The sequence below is a fragment of the Melospiza melodia genome, chromosome 2, assembly GCF_035770615.1.
Source record: "Melospiza melodia melodia isolate bMelMel2 chromosome 2, bMelMel2.pri, whole genome shotgun sequence".
NCBI lineage: Eukaryota > Metazoa > Chordata > Aves > Passeriformes > Passerellidae > Melospiza > Melospiza melodia.
The window spans coordinates 26,581,378-26,598,657 of NC_086195.1; the positions used below are offsets into that span (position 1 = coordinate 26,581,378).

The window sequence follows — 17,280 nt, forward strand, 5'->3', positions numbered from 1 at the left end:
GAATGGCAAGGTGCTGAGGGAGGTTCAGCTCCCCAGACTCCCCCTGCTCTGTAGCCCTGCTGTGCATGGCAGTGCAGAGTCCTGGGCAGTGCCAGTGCTAGTCAGCTTTCAGATACAGGCTCGTAGTCTCACGTGGGGCTTGCATCTAGAGGGTTTTGAACAGCTCTTGTTCTTTTTAAATTTGTCCCAGAAATACTACTCCTAAGCACTTAGGAGAGGTGTTTGTGGCAAGAAGTTGTTTTAGTATTGTGAACAGAACGTAGAGGTAGAAAACATGGCTGCTTTTGTTATTTCCCTGGAGCAACATCAGCTTCCTAATCTCTTTTTTCTTTTAACTCACCTTCTATGCATTCCTCCTATATGATCCTCTTGATGTAAAAGTAATAATTGCTCTAAAGTATGAACTGCCTCATACTTTTGGTGAGGATCTAAAATAACAACAGCACCTTCTCTCCATTTAAGCTTCTGTTCAAGATTTTTGTTTTGTCCCTTGAAGATGTGGGTACTGTTTGGTTCTTGCCTTGTGAAACACAGGCAGAGAGCAGGGCAAAGAAGGATGCAGTTAGCACTGCCACAGGGACATGGAAAGTACTCCAATTAAAAGCATCTCAATTTACCAGTGTCCTGCTGGGATCTGTCTCTGAGCCATCATACCTCATGAAGCTGCTGCTTTCTTCCCATGTTCTAACCTCTGTGGAAAGGTCTCATCTGGCTCAGAGTTTCTTCAGCACTGGATCAAAGAGAGGGAAATGAAGTAACTCTCAGCCTTCTCAAGCCTCTTATGTATGTAAAGAAATGGAAGGGAAGTGATAAAGGTGTAGTTCAGACCTAGCAGGTAGAGCTGCTCTCGGTGTACGTGAGACAAGATCCTGCCTCTGAATTAGTGGTGTTATTCGCAGCACTAGCTCAGTTTTAGAAGGCAACATCTGAAAATCACGTAGGGAGGCTGGCTGAGCTCCTAATTAGCCGCAGACAGGTGCACCAGGAATAGAGCGAGGCAGGACGCGGTGTCCGGGGACGTAGCGCAATTCCCCGCGGCCGCCTCTGCGCCCTCCCGCAGAGTTAATGAGAAATGAGGGCCCTGACATTGACCCTGCACCGTGTTAGGGCATGCAGCAATTTGTTACGTATTTGTAGATCCTGCTTTCATTTTCTTTTTCTTAGAGTGAGCTGGAAATTATGTAAAGATGCCTGACAATATGATGGTTGGTGGTAAGCAGTGTTATATCATTGAGCAATCATTTTCTTCTCTTCTTCATCCCACCATTTTACAAATATGTCTAATAGCAACAGAGAGAGGAATTTCCAATTCTGTTGAAGTGTTTGGTTTTTTTTCTTAAGTGTGTAGGTTGGTAGGGTCATTTTGTGGAGATTACTGCAGTTACCGTGGTGAAAATTTGCAGTTATTCAATTAATTTCCACTCCTTCAATGTGCTAGATCTGTTGCTACTGACGTGGGATGAGAATATTTTGCACGAGGACTTTTTTCATTCTTTCAAGGACTGTTTGTATTCAAAGCAGAACCTCTGTATTTCTGGTTCGGTGTTAACAATTTCATAAAAAAATGTGTGATTTTAGTATAGGCAGAATTTATGAAATGCCTTTCAGCTGAAAGAGCGCTAAAATCAGAAGTCAGTCTTTCCCTTTATCAGGCCAATCACCAATTACCTACTCTGAATGCTATAGTGTTTCTCCAGAAAAATTTTCATTCACCCTCATGAGGCTATTTGTTGAGACTTCAGTAGTGTGTACTTGCTACCTTAGCAATTCTGCAGGGGCTAGATGGGTGTCTATAAGAGAGCAGCATTTCAGATCCCAGGGGCTCATTTTGTTTTCCTCTAATGACAGGGAGTATTTCCCGTAATACCAAAGAGTATCTCATATCAGAGGAGCAGTTGTTGGTTATCCATGTGATGCCAAATGTTATTACAGATTTCAATTACTAAATGACACTTAGCTGGAATTTGAACAGGTACTAACCAGTTTACTAATTGAATATATATTTGCACGTCTGTTGTAATTTTGCTCCCATGGGAGAGAACCAAAAAAGGACAAAAAGGACAGCTTTTTCTAGCTCTAGCAAAGAAATGAAAATTAGGATTGCCTCCCTCCTGGTGATTAGAATGAAGATGAGTGCAAGAAGGACCAAGGGAACAATTTATTCCAGCTTTGAATTTTACTTCCATTTATTGCTTGATATTGTAAAGCATTGCTTCTGTTTCCATGAAATTGAAGTTATCTGATATTTTTAATTTTTTTTTTAAAGATTGCTCTTACTCAGCACCACCTAGTGGAATGACTGCTATTGTCATTTAAAAAGCAGCTGGTCTCCATGAACCACATAGAAAATTAGAGCATCCAGTCCTTACTGTGTGAATAAATGTATCTAAAGCATGTTTGTGACTAATTAAGTAAGATATCAGAAAGATTACCAGTGCTTTAGTTGAAAGGGAGGCGAGTGAAGGAAAGTTTAAGATAAGTGTGGTATTGGTGGCTCTTATCTCCTGTGTTCCTTTAGTCCATTAAGCTGCAGCCTGCTTTTCTGCCTTAGTGATGTGGTGCCATCCAGACTGTAGCTTCTCTAAGGAAAGATTTTGCAATACTGTTTCTTTGTTCAATATCATACAGCACAAGCCCCACAGCCTCATTTGTCACTCTGATACACGTGATAAATACAAGCTGATGTTAACAGTGAGCTCTGAAGTCCGCACGCAAGAAAAATGCTCTGGGGTCTTTCTAGTTTAAATTGCAGGCAAAGAATTCAGTGTTTGCCTCTTTGAAAAGGCATGATTTTCTGTAAAACAAAAAACAATCCCTTGGAAAAACCTCCCTATTGTGTGCATCTATGCACTGTATAGAATTGTCAGGTCCTCCAGGCAGCAGCCGTAGGACTTGGGGAAAGCAGAGGGGTCTATGGCTCAGGTCTTTGGAGGCGCATGTTTCTTTTCCTAGCTATGGAAAGGAAGGGCTGAATCTCCCAAAAATTAATGTTTCTAGAAGAATGGATGATTTTCCTCAGAAACACCTGACTACATCACCAGCATCTTACTTCACTCTCTTAAATACAGCTCCTTTGGCAGCAAGCCTTTAAGCTATAGTTGCCAATGGAGAGACAGCAAAGGGGGAGATCCTGAATCTCTGGGCAAAGAATCTGACAGAAGTTGCAGATGTGTGGCTGAGAGCAGACAGCCAGCACACTCTCTGGGCAAGCACTACAAACAAAACCTGTCTCCAGGACAAGGAGCAGCAAACAAGAGGCAGCTAAGCAAAGGAGGAGCAAAGTTGCATTGTAGCAAATGCACCAAGTTGTACCCTCTTCCCCTTTAAGCTTCTTTGCATTTCATCACTTCATCACTTTAGGGTCTGTTGTTTTTGTTCAATTCACATGTTTCGGACAATGAAAATAAGTGGGTCGGTTTTATTCTGTAAATTTATATGCATTAGCACAATAACATTGTGCTGAGGTTTCCAAAAGAGCTGTTCTTAAATAATTCATTGAAGCATTTCACTTCATTTTTCCAAAATCTAAATGTGCAGACTAGTTTTTCTTGGGGTTTTTTTGCTTGTTTTTTCTTCCCCCCTCCAGGTTTTAGTGAACATATTTTAATATCATCATTCCCATTGCTGTCATCATTTCCTATGTTTTAAATGTTATGCAGCACTCAGAGTATAATTTCTTTGCTGGCTTCCTCACAATATTGTGTTGCAATGCAACCTCTCCAGGCTATTTTTTCAAATGAAGAAAATAAAGGTTTAGGGATTTTCCCTTTGTACATTTTAAGTTTGAGACAATCCTGATTGTAGTGTAGATATTCATCTGATTGAGCATGTGCAGTCCTGTTTGGAAATCCACTTGGCTCCCATTGACTCTGGCAGGAAGCATGAGTCCAAAAAGGCCATAACATTCACTTAACAAATTTAGTGACAGGAATTCTGTTTTGTTATAGGTTTGAGGATAAATCCTACATGCTGGAAAATAACCATTTGCAAAGGAGCTGCTGTTACAATAGGCATAAACCAAATATTAGCTAGCAATGGGAATTCAAGAAAACACTTAAAATTGTTTCCTCTCCTCTGTTTCTCCTCTAGCTCTGGGATTGTACACAGTAAATGCAATATATGGAGACACTATTACTATGCCTTGTCCTCTAGAAGTACCAGATGGTCTTATGTTTGGAAAATGGAAATATGTAAGTATATCTTATCTTTATATTTTTTAGAGCCGTTATAAGATGATGTGTATTTTTTGTATGCATGTGAGAGAGATTTTAAGATTCCAAACAATAGAATTTCTGCCTCATATATGAAGCCATTTATTCCTGTGTTTGTAAGACTGCAAGATTCCAAGCTGTATAATTTCTGCCAAGTGTAGATTAGAGGTTTGAGGAATTAATCTCATTGTTCAAGAGAAATAATTATTCAGGAGTTCTCTGCCAACCTGTATTAGGGATCTGGCATGTTATGCTGCGGTGTCTCGCTCACTTGACAGAGCCATCGCTGTACATTTGAACACTTTGGAAGTCGGCTGCCTGGAGCAGAGCGTGCTCCATCCCTGGGAAAAAGCACTGTCCCCGTCTGTGGTTCATCTGACAGTCACTGGGATCTGTTTCAGGCTTTGTTGTGCTCAATGCACAGCAGAGAAGAGAGCAGAGCTGACCTTGGGAGCGCTGCTGCTGGTTTCACTCTGCCATTTCTGGCAGGGAACAGGGCAAAAGGATGTGTGCTCTCTAGGTGTGTGCTGGTCAGCCTGCAGTAGGAGCACCACAGGATGAGCTTCTCCTGTCTATGATCACTATCCCAGGTCACAAGGAGGATCAGTACACTGAAGTAAAGGAAACCTGGAAGCATATCTGGATAAAAATGCTGGGATACCAAACCCCTTTTGCCTTTCAAACTCTATTGAGATGAATGGTTTTCCTGCCTCTGGGAAGTTCATCTAAATTTCCTCTTCTCAAATCAAATGTACCTGCAATAATAGATAATTTCTAGTGGATTTAAAATTGTCTAGCTCTCTCTCTTTTTGCAAATGGCATCCACCAGCCTATTTTTTTACAGGAGAATGATCTGCCAGTGTTGGGGAGTGTCCTATTCTCCCCTAGCTCCTTCCTTTTTATCTTCAAGTTTGCAGCTTTTGTAGCCCACATCCACTCAATAATTCTTTTCCTGGAAACACTTTTCAGGAAATGATGTCAAAAGTTTGGGGAGAGTGTTTCCTCAAAAAGTGACACTAAAGCTGTTTCACATGAGCATTAGAAGATGGAGTGCCTGCATTTTGCAATATCTTTTTCAGTCTGCTGACTTTTCTGGGGAAGACACAAGTCCATCTCTCTGAAGATGCAAGGATATTTTGAAAAAAACAAAATGCATTATCTCTTTCCATTCCACTTGGATTGTCTGTGTTGGACAAGTACCAAGCAGCAAGTGGAGATGTTGCACCTTCTTCTGAATGGAAAGGGACATGAAACCTAACATACAAAGAAACCTGTCTAAGTTGCTGTTGTATGAATTGTTGACAACCCACACAACCAAGGGAAATGGTACCTTTTCTCCCAGGGCAGCTCACAGCATGGCAACAGAGAGGGTTGGATTAGGTTTTTTCATCAGGTGATTATTTCACTGGAAGAAGGAAGAACTCCGTTTTCTCCTGTACTGCCTTGTGAGGAGCAATTTGGGTTTTGGTGGGGACCTGGAGGCACTGGGGGGAGTTGCACCATGGATGTTGCTGCTCACTTCAATGTCTGCCTGTGTGTGCTTGCAGCTGGGTGGGCTGCAGGAGTTAGGAGCTCCTTGCACTTGACAGCCAACTTCTTGTCAGGACTATCGAGTCAAGACAGTGTTTTCTGTGTGACAAACATTAGACAAATCCAAGAGTTAAAAGTAGGAGAGGGAGAAAGACTATAAGGGAATTTAAACTTCACATGCAGCTGGTGCCTCCTGCTCCCTGCTCAGCTCTGACTCCACTCATCTTGTTACAGCATCATCATTTTTTTGGGCTTTGTGGACTCTGCAGTCTAGCTGAGGTGTTGTGCTGGGAACACTACTAACAGCAGTGCTGCAAGGTATAAGGGATAAAAGAGAATTAAAACCTTCTCCAGCACCCAGCACAATACTGAACATAAAGATAGAATCAGTGCTTCACCTCTCTTTAAATAAAGGCAGACACTGTCTGTCCCTGCTCTGTGCGTGTGTTTGTGTAAGGAGGAAGGAATCAAATCCTGCAAAACTGCACCTCTAACTTTGTCCCTCATAATAATTCTATTTTTTTAATATGAGGAATTTGTGCAAGGCTATCAAATTTGTATTCCTTCTTGGGATGGCAGCTGCATAAGAAGGATGTCTAGAAAACAATACTTTGCAATTAGCAATATTTGATTGTATGTATATTCCCAACTACAAGCTCTTGGGTCCTTTAAAGACAAAGGGAAAAAAAAAAGCTAAGAACTAATTTAGAATAAAATAGAAAGTTATGCCTGACTAAATCCTGCATTTGAAATGAAGTCTAAGTATCCCAAATAAACAGTGGGAATATGTGAAACAATAATGAAAAAAAGGAAATTGGAGCTGTTGAGACTAGCTCACACATGCTTCTATTTCAAATAGTTTTTAATACAGACAAGTTTTTGGCAAGTGCTGCCAAAAACACCAGCTTTTATCAGAAAAAGCCCTTTGCTATGCTGAGATTGAGCCAAAGGATTGAAATAACTTCTACTGATTATATTCTCAATGTGTACTGTGACAGTCTTAAACTAGCTCTTATTACACTGAATTTCTTCTGTTTAGAGCAGAAATTAATCAGGAAAAAAAAAAGCCATCTGATAGTTTGCAGGTTTTTTTTTAATTACAGGTTTGTACCAATTGCAAACTTTCAGGAACTTTTAAATGAGTGTTTATGCAAAATAGAGGTGTTTTTCTTTTTATTATAGGAAATGCCAAATGGATCTCCAGTATTTATTGCCTTCAGATCATCAACAAAAAAAAATGTACAGTATGATGATGTACCAGACTACAAGGACAGGTTGAGTCTCTCAGAAAACTATACATTATCCATCAAGAATGCAAGAATCAGTGATGAAAAGAGATTTGTATGTATGCTAGTTACAGAAGATGATGTTTCCGAAGAGCCGACGATAGTCAAAGTTTTCAGTAAGTAAATCTAGTTGTTACTACCATTAACATTCATCAGCATCTGAATCATAAATTACAGAAACTTTTGTTTAAGGCAGGATTAAAGCCAAGAAAGTAAGTTTGGCTCAGTAAATTACTAAGACTAGCAAATTTCTGCAGCTTTCAAAAATGTAATCTACTGGTGGCATTTATGTAACAGGACTGCCTGCACTTGCAGTTTATTCATGATAAGTGCTGGCTCAAAGAGAATTTTAGGCTTTGATAATGATTCACTTATGTGATGTCATTTGGCCTTGGAAATGAAAAATGTAAAATTAGCATTGATTATTTTCCATTTGTTCTCAGAGCAAATTTTTCTGCAGGAGGGAAACATTAACCGTGTGCAGTCTGTGGGATTATTTCAGGGGGGAGGTTTGAAGTGGCTCTGAGCAGCTACTGTGCAACAGCACACACTGTGAGGGAGAGAGCAAGAGGCTGTAAAGTGATGCACCAGCCCCAAATGCTAGTTTTGTCCCCTGCTGGATGGTAGGAAGGGGAAGTACCAGTCTGTTGTTCTTTCCTAGAGCACAGCAAGGTCCATGAGTGTTTGCTCTCACCACAGCTCGATGGCAAGGCTGGTCTGCAGTGCAAACCCCAGCCCTGTGAGGCACAGCCCAGCTCAGAGCTCACACAAGCCTGGTCCCTTCCTGGTGCTGATTCAGAGCAGGAGTGTAATCCCTCAAACCCTCAGTCAGCCTAGGGGGGTATCCATTGTGGCTTTTTAGAGACACAGGGCTGTGACTGCAGTGTCTTATCTTCCTTAGCTTCATGTTTTTATATGGCTTTTGGCCTTTGTTGCCCTTCAGGCACAGATTTATACAGTCAGAGTAAGTCTGTTGTGGGAACATGCTGACTGTGGATATGGGCAGTTTCAAAGAGATCACACTGTGCTTGAAGAACACAAACTCATGTTTTGGAAAGGCAGCCTTTTGCTTCTCTCGAGTAGAAGGTGCCAGGGTGTCCTCAATGATATCTATGCTGTCAGTCACATAAATGAGTTTAAAGCAAGATTTGGAGCCAATAGTAATTCCCTTGTTTCACTTTCAATTTGACTGCAAAAACAATTGAATTAATGACAACAGGGAGGAGTGTGCTCAGAGCACGCATAGTAAACACAGTGCTCCAAAGGAAATGATAAAGAATTATCATGTTTACTTATTGCACAGTAGTAAATATGTAGATGAAGCAGTGGTATATGGTAAAATGAAACACTAACTGCTTGAATTACTGTGTACTCTACTAAGCATTAACACAATGCTAACTCAGCCATGGAGCACAGCTTGTCTGGTTTATTCTGTGCATTAATTCTAATAGAGGAAGCTTCTATTTACTAAGGAAGATAAGAAGGGAGGATGCCACGCATGTAATATGGCCAACTTAGCGCTGCAAGAAAAATTACCTTGGTGTTTTTTCACTTTGCATTCACAACTTTATTTATGGTTCTCTTAACTTTTCTTTGCATTTAATTTTCTTGAGTCTGGTTTTTAAGTTCTCATTTTTAGTTGCTCACTTGCTCACTTTAATTGCAGAAGAATTAAGTGTAGCTGGCAAGCTTCATTTATTTAATGAGAGGAGTTTCTAACTCATGGAGCCACAGGTACAGAGCTAGGCTGCTGCACTGTGACCCTCATAAACCAGAATCTCATGCACCTGAAACTCAGCTGCATCTCAGAAGCCACGACTGAGTCTGGGTTTTGCTGGTGCTTGTTCTGTCCTCAGCTGTGCCAGCTGATTATCTCAGGACGGAGGAGCTGAAATGGCTCAGTGTGCAGGTACCACCTGCCAGCCTCTCTCACTGACTATTCAAACAAGCACTACCAGCTTTCCAGATGGATCCTGTCAGCAACTTTTTTGTGGAATTAAACAGCCAGTTTCCAAAGCAGGGCAGCCCAGCAGACGGGAGCTGCTGTCCTGCTGCACTGGCACTTGGCTTTTGCAGGCAGTGAACTCTTTTTTCCCTCTATTATAAGGCCTATATAGAGTTGCAGAGTACTCTGGCAAGCTCTTAAGCTGAGAGATAAGCAGTGTGCTGAAGCTGCAAACCCACCCAAGTGAGGTTTGCTGCCAAGTTTAATTTTTTTTCCTCGCTGCAGACGCTGAGCTGGTGAATGCCAGGCGAGTGTTCTACAGTGAATTACCTTGGTGCACGTGCGGGGATCTGGCAGCGGCGTTTCCTCTCGGAGGCTGCTCGCAGGGAGCAGGTGGTGGCAGCCTCTCAGCTGGAACACCTGCTCTGTCACAGGGCACTCAGAATGGGGAGAGCCCCACTCAGCAGCTGCAGAGCTGCCTCCCTTCCCCTCACAGGATCACTGCAGGGCAGGGGCGTCCAACACACCAAAACCAGGGTCTTCTCCGACCCAGCCTGGGGGAGATGAGAGACAAAAGGAAGCAAGGCTGAGGTGGGGGAAGGTGTCCTGGCTTGATCAGCTGGTGACTGGGACAGGCAGGCAACTACCCCTGTTTATGGGACCGAAAAATCTGACCCAGAAGGCCTGTTAATGGTTTTGGAAAACCATGTTTGCTTGAATTGATGTGAAAATAATTTTTCCTTGATAGGTTCATATGTGGAAAAAGTCCACCTTTTTCCTTTAAAGCTAGCAAAAGAGAAATAAACATGCGTATAGCTCCTAAAAATAAAAATCTTTATTAGTCCTTTGAAGAAAGTATGGCGGTCTTAGTGTATAGCTTTGACTGTGTCTTTTGTTTGGTTTTGTTTTTTGCCACAAGCAAAGTTATTTGAAAGATGTCAGATGAATAGCTTCTTTTATTCACTTTCATTTCCCTTTTGATCTGATTTTGTTCCATCCTGGGATGGTCATTCAAGTGAAGAGTATTTGTGCATTTGCACATAAACACGCACATAAACAAAATGGATTATTGGGAAAACACACAGGCTTGCTACCTGTGTGACAAGAGGAGCAGGGCATCTGCACTTCAGTACTTCAGCAGTGTGTGCAGAGACTTTGGCAAGACAGTGGTGAAGTTCACTTAGGGCTGGGATTGCCAACAGACATGCAGTATTTGATAGGAAGCTTGATTTGGGGAAAGGGTACTCTAAGCTGGCATGGTTAAGAATGTTTCAGTCTGTAAAAGTATGCTTGTTTAAGCAGTACAGATAGGGTGTAGAGCCTTTCCTTGACTGTATAGACATTGATTTATTTTTTTCTCTTCACTCTTCCCCTCTTCTTTTAAAATTGTGGGGAAAACTGCCTCTTTTGGAGATAAAAATTTGCATTCCGGGCTTCAGGCCAAACTGTTTTAACAGACAAGTTATATAGTCCCTAGAAAGTAGTCTTTTATGATGGAAACACTGATAGATCCCCCACTTTGGCAAGCTAAGAGATCCATCTACCATAATAAAAGTAAGTAAGAAGACCAACTGGCACTGGAAAAAAGTTTCTTTTTTTTAAGAGAGTCATAACTAACACAGAATCTGTTAGAATCTGTTAAAATAATTGCACTTTTCTCTATCATCTGAATTTCTTAAATGTAGTAATCCCACTTAGGAAAAATAAACATTAGAAGAATGATTAGGTTGCATTTGTTCCTTTATAACGTTGACAGCTCAGCTACAGTAATTTTTGTTACTACAGCGTCTGTACTACTGGCTCCTTCTCCAGCATGTGTGTCCTATAAATCAATAAATCAGATCAGGTTCTCTCCTCCTGGGTGGTGAACTAGTCTGTCTGGCTAAAAGATGTATTGTCAGAGTACATGGAATTCATTCTGGAAGGTGTGAAACGTTTAAAGTGAGAGTTTGCTCTTGTTCTTTTTGCTAATATTGAAGTAGAAATACCTCACCCTTTCTTCTTTTAATGGGGAAATATAGCTAAGACTGTATCAGGCTAGATTATTCTGTTTCATTTCAAAAGTCCACATATTTTTAGTATTTTTTTGATTTTCAAACAGCTGTATGTGCTCCCTTCACCAGTACTTTTATCCTATTTATGTTTTAGAACAACCCTCTCAACCAGAAATCTTACATCAAGCAAAAGTCTTAGAAACAGAGAAGCTACAAATGGTAAGAGCAGTATTCTCCCTCACAGTTATGTTCCCAACAGCTGCCTGCAGTCCCTTTAGAGCCCAGACAGAGGTGATGGCTCAGAGGGGTGAATGAACCACCTGTCTGTGAGTCTGTAGCTGAGCACAGAGCAGTTCCTTGCCACTACTCTATTTATTCCTGCCTGATCTGCAATCAAGGGCCACCCTGATCTTAGACCCACTGCCCTCCTCCAAATCGTACCTCACTGATTCGATGTGCCATATTTAAGAAAAGCAGTTAAGGATAAGCATTTGAACTTCCTAGAACTTTAGACCCAAAATGGTGTAAGTGAAACCAGAATTATGTCAAAGCCTAGTGAGATAGCAGGTGGCTGGTTGCTGTGTGTTTTGCAGCTCGGGGAGTGCGTTTCCAGGGACAGCTATCCCGAGGGCAACGTGACATGGTACAGGAACGGGAGAGCTCTGCAGCCCGTGGATGGTGGTATGTTCTGGGAATGGCAGTGCCCCTGCACCCACACAGGGGTGTTTGCATGCAGTGTTTATAAGGGTGGCTCTGCCTTATTCTAATGTGTTCTTGCTTTGAGAAAAGCTGCTCGTATGGAAAGATACAGCTGGAGGGAGATGTTCAGGCCTTTCAGAGTAGCCAAGCTACACCACGTAATCTTTCTCTTTTAGTTCCAGTTTTAAATACACATCATGGGCAGGAGAATTTACTATATTAATGATATCCCCAAGCTATTTTTGAGCCTATGTAACTAATAGAAACCTGTATCTAATTTCCAGCTTCTTAAAAGGTATTAACTGTCTCATTTTCATACCTGTCCAATATTGTGTTTTGGACCACACAGACCATCATATTATACAACTAATTATTTTGCAGGATATGTAAGGATAACTATTTTTTTCCCTTCTTTTCAACTTTGACAGACCAATAGGGCTACAATATTTTTCCTTCCTTATAAATTAGAGAATAATTAAAAAATAAATTTCATCCTAATTTTTTTGCCATCATTTTTGAGGCTTTCTTTCTGTCTTACAAATTAGACTGATTTGTATTAAAGACCCCACCATTTTGCAACTAGTTTTTTGTTTGGATTTGGTTTAAAATATTGGGTAGGTTAGGAGTATGTTGTTGTTAAAATGCTCCTGGTACACTTCAGTGGCAGTACTAGAGGAAAGGTGTACAATCTCTTGGGTAGCATGTATGTTTGCAGCCTGTTCTCAAATGCAGAACAAGCAACAACATACAGGAAAAAGGTTTCAAATTCTGTGTGTGACACTGAAACATTATTTCCTTTTCAGTTGTAGTCATAAATTTGCAAAAGATGGTGGACAGAACAACCGGGCTCTTCACCATGACATCGTCTCTTCAGTACATGCCAACAAAGGAAGATGTAAATGCCAAGTTCTCTTGCATTGTGACTTACTATGGACCTTCTGGCCAGAAAACAATACAGTCTGAACCAGTTGTCTTCGATGTTCACTGTAAGTTATCAAAAAGGATCTTTTGCTGTACAAAGTCTACCTCCAGGGCAGGGGAAAGCAAAATCAGAAACAGTTTACAAAATTAGAGAGTGCTTGGCTATTGAAATGGTTTATTCAAAACTGATTTGCATCAAGAAGGCCTGAGTACATGGCCAAGGTAATTTTTATTATCTTCAGATTTGCCTGAGATTTCATTTTTCCTAGCAATGGAATAATGAATATCAAGATTTCATTGACAAGAGAAAAGTGATAGCTATAAAAAGCTACAGTGAAATAGGCTTTTGAGAATGATAAGAGAAGTTATAGTGGTTGATAAAAGTGATTCTGTGCCCCCTGACATATGCAGTAAATACACAATACAGTTTTTAGTAAACTCAAATATTTTTCATCTTTTTGGAGTCAGCACCAAGCAGTTAATGCTGGCTGTCTACCTTTCACAAAATGCTTCTCTACAGCTGTAAGATGCAGTGTTTTACATTTAAAATGTATAATTTGAATATTGGTAGACTTCTAAGTAAAGAATTTGTGCAAATAATTGCTTCTAACTGGACTGAATCCTAAAGCAGCTTCCTTACTGTGTTACTGACGGACGTGGAAATCATAATGTTCCTTTGAATAAACAAAACAGGCTGTTGGCAAGGAAAGATCAGAGGAGGTGGCAGCACTTAGAGACCAGGGGAAGAGACATTTCAAAGTCGTGTAAAATGGCACTTCTGAAGGACTGTAGAAGGCAGCAGGTCACAGCAGGATGTAGAGGAACAGGAGACAGACAGTATGTACAGTTGAGTATTACCTCTCTGCACACTTCTGGTACCTTATCTTGTAAAAGATGAGTCCCTGTTTCGGGAATGATAGGGTCTAAGTGTACAGTCCAGCATCTATGTCCTAGCAATGTGCTGTATAACAGCTGTGTAATCCAGCTGCAAACAAAGACAATAAGGCACTCAATTTATCCCAGTAGTGTGGGTGCAGCACTGCCTTGAAAACAAAAGCCATGGGCTGGAAGTGCCATGTGTGTTCTGCCTAGGCAATAGCTGCTTTTCCTCTACAGGTAAAGTTTGTTGAGCCGCAGGGTAGGGGATCTTTTGACCTTGATCAAATAAAACCAAACCTTGGAGCAGCTGGTCTTTGCTTTCATTTGAAGTCAGAGTTGTCTTTTTACCAGCTCTTTCTCCAGAGTGACAACCAGCACAACTAAAGGAGAAGAAAACCTCTGGGACAGCTGTTACCCATGGGAATACCATAGGCATTTCAGCTATCCCATCAATTTGAAGCTAGAGAGATTTCTTTTTTTTTTTTGGTTTTTTTTTTTTTTTTTGGTTTTTTTGGGTTTTTTTTTTTTTTTGTTTTTTTTTTGTTTTTTTTGGTTTTTTTTTTGTTTTGTTTTGCTTTATAAAACGGGGTACCAAATTAATTTCACTAAGGTTTTTTCTGTCATTTGTGGAGCCCCATGACCATGAATAACTAACTCCTGCTGTGCGTGGCAGATGTTCCCAGGAAAGAAACGTAAGGACCAGAAAGCATTTGTTGCTATTACTTGCCAAGAGATGCTGTGCTGTCCTCATTTCCCCTCTGCTCTCATGCACTTCACCTGTTGAGGGTAGGGCTGTTCCAGATTTCTGTGGTGCGTGTACTACATGCACTTGCAAGTAAGAATTAGCCAATATGAAGGGAAGAAAAGCCTGTGTGGCTCTGGGATGGTCACTGGCCACGTGTAGTGTGCCCTCTGTATATAGATTTAATATTTGATAAACTAGCTCTTCTAGTTCTGGTCTAGTAAAACAGAATTTAATTAATTCCAGCAGTGTGTTGCTAATTAACAAATACTGGAAGGCAGGCACATTCTTCAGTACTGGAGAGGCCTCAGGTATGAACTTTGGCTTTGGAGTGTTGAGTTACAGAATTTTCTTTCTGAGTATTCTCATCTGCTGTAACTTCAGTTCTTTACTCTGCATAAATGCATCTCCAAATTAATTAATTTATGAAATTCTTCATTAATAGATGTCCAAGCTTCAAGAGATACATTTCATGACTGCTGTTAGTTGATTATAATGACCCATCTGATTTGGTTTTGCTTTTTTAATTTAGTTCAGTGTTCCTAATTAGTTCCTCAATAATTGTGATTTTTTTAATGAGTCAAATATAATCCAGATTTATAATGAGTCAAATATAATACAGATTTAAGAAATGGAAGACTCAACTCTTAAGAGATGGAAGTCTTTCAGCTTTTTTATTTTAGATTGACTGTCAAAACTGATATTTTGCATCCCTAAAGTAACAGAACCAAATCATAAAGACCTGCTGCTTATTCCTTGAAACTTATCCATTTCTCCTAAAGAAATGGGGAGAGCATGATTAAAATTATGCCTTCAGAAGATTTTTTTTAAAGATTTGTCTATTCAGTCAGGATCTAAGAAATATTTTATGTTTTGGTTTGTTTTGGTTTTTTACTTTATCTTTTGCATTGAGTTAGTGCAGTCTTTAGTGCTCAAGTGTTTAATAGTTCATATCCTGAAAGGAGCCAGCCACTGTAACCTAGTATGAGAAGAAGAGTGAATTAGCTCTTGCTTTGTTGGATGTTGCTTGGATTAGGATAATTTAGCTCAGCTAGCAGCAGTTACATGCCTGCTTTTGCAGCTGCAAGCAAAGAAGCTTCTGAAAGCAAGGAGTGCTGGGAGAGGAGTCTTGGAGCTGGACACTTAGATATTATCTCAGATATTTAATCATCTAGGCTCCAGTTATGTAGGGTTCTGCTCAGCATTAATCAGTGTAAAAAGATAATGTTTGTCAGGCAGGCTTCCCAGTCATGGCCTGCTGTTAGGTGTCTGTTTTGTTATGGATAAACTGCTTTACATAACAGATTAGAGTTAAGGACACTTCACACTCAGGCTGCTTCCAGCACTGGAGTTTTCCTTGAAATGGCACAGTGGCTGGGGCAGCCTTGGGATAGCAGCATTCATTTACTAAATGGCTGCCTTTTGGTGCTGGCTCCTGCAATTTTGCTGTTGTAGAAAGCAGAATCTCATATTGCAAAAGCACCAAGTAAGATGGGCCAAGTCAGGCATGTGTGCCTCTGAGAGGCAAGAGGTGCCTTCACCAGGCTGCTCCTGTTTCTTAGTGAAAGCAGGGGAGTACATTATTCACCAAGCACCACTCTGCATGGCACTGGGCACCATCTTCCTGTTCTCAGGCTGCCCTCAGAAGAATGGCTTCTTCATCTTAGACAACAGTTAAAGTGGGCTTTACTTCTGTATATTAGGGGTTTTTTTTTAGTTTAGCAAATTAAATTAAAATTTGCTCTTAGTTGATTACTGTAAATAGAAGGATAGGATATTTCTAGAGAAAAGCCTGGTGGTTTGAAAGAATATAATTTTTGTTTAAGTGTGTCCATTTTTAATCCAGTTCTGTTTATCTCTGTGAGAAAAAAAATGTTCTAAATTAAAGTCTTTCTCTTTATTAATTCCTCCCATTTCAGTTTCAAGACAAAGCCTAAGCAATTCCAGGATATATCTAAATATTCTTTATGATGTGACATTCTTTACCTTAATGTCATATCTTTATGATATGACATTCTTTACCTTAACATAAACTTGACAGAAGGAAAAGCATGTTGCAGCAGCCCCTGACACTGAGTTTTTTGGCCCAGCAGCTACCAAGAGGGGCATGCATGGCATTCCTGGCCAGCTATCTCATTGCATCTCTTGTATTCCATACCAGCAGGGATGCTGGACTTCCCTTTTCCAAGCAGGCAAAGTTGTGCTTCAGCTCTGGAGGTGCTGAGGTGGAAGCTTGTTTGGTCACGTGTGGTGCTTCCATGGGGAGGGAGGCAGGCTCGGAAGGAGGGAGGCTGTGGCAGGTTGGAATCCAGCCCTGTCCTGCCCTGGGGAGGGCGAGGGGCTGGGCTGTGTTAGGGCTCTCAGGGCACAGCCCCACCTTGGGCACCAAAATATTGGAATAAGATCCCAATATTACCAGGTAGATTGTGCCTGGGCTCGTCTGACCCTTGCTGCTGGGCCAAAGGCAGCAACTGTGGTATTTCACCTCAGAGACACCTTTGGGTGGCTGGATATGTTGCAGCTGGGCACTGAAACAAGTCCAGGCTTGTAGAAACTCAGTTTACCTCAGGTGGGAAGGCTTCAGGCCAGGGTGAAGAGGAAAAGGAGACGGATTCCGTCAGAGGGTTAATATCCAGAGTTTTATTCCATGGTCACAGAGGTCTGAATCTTGGTAACAGCTCCAACAGAATGCTGAGCACATGGTTCTGGCTGAATTTAAGCCCAGGGACAGGGGGAGGGAAAGGGACAGGTGAGCACCAAGCAGGTGGGAGGGGCAGGGTCTCGGGGGACAAGGGACACATAGACAGGCCAATGACCCCAGGCCTGAAGGGCATCCTTTGAATGTGACCAACCACACTGGATGTGTGGAATGTTAAAACTGATTGACAGCCCAGCAGGGGGCGAGGGGGAAGGGAGAGAGAGGTATTGCCACACCTGGGAAGGGCCTGGGAAGTCTAAAACCAGAAAATGCAACACACTGCAACACAGGGCTGCAGTGGAAGGCAGCTCCTGGTGCTGAGGAGCCCCACTGCAGGAGACAGACGTGAGGAGTGCCTGCAGGGTGGGAGGGCTG

General features: G+C 41.3%; 1 protein-coding gene across 2 annotated transcripts in view; it reads left to right on the plus strand.

Moving 5' to 3' along the window:
• ALCAM (activated leukocyte cell adhesion molecule) overlaps nt 1-17,280 on the plus strand; it is a 115,890-nt gene that overhangs the window by 75,604 nt on the left and 23,006 nt on the right. For both annotated transcript variants that reach the window (XM_063148176.1, XM_063148177.1), the window contains exons 2-6: nt 4,090-4,190; nt 6,924-7,143; nt 11,121-11,185; nt 11,560-11,647; nt 12,469-12,651. In XM_063148176.1, the coding sequence (XP_063004246.1) occupies nt 4,090-4,190; nt 6,924-7,143; nt 11,121-11,185; nt 11,560-11,647; nt 12,469-12,651 (657 nt within the window). The remainder of the gene's footprint in view (nt 1-4,089; nt 4,191-6,923; nt 7,144-11,120; nt 11,186-11,559; nt 11,648-12,468; nt 12,652-17,280) is intronic.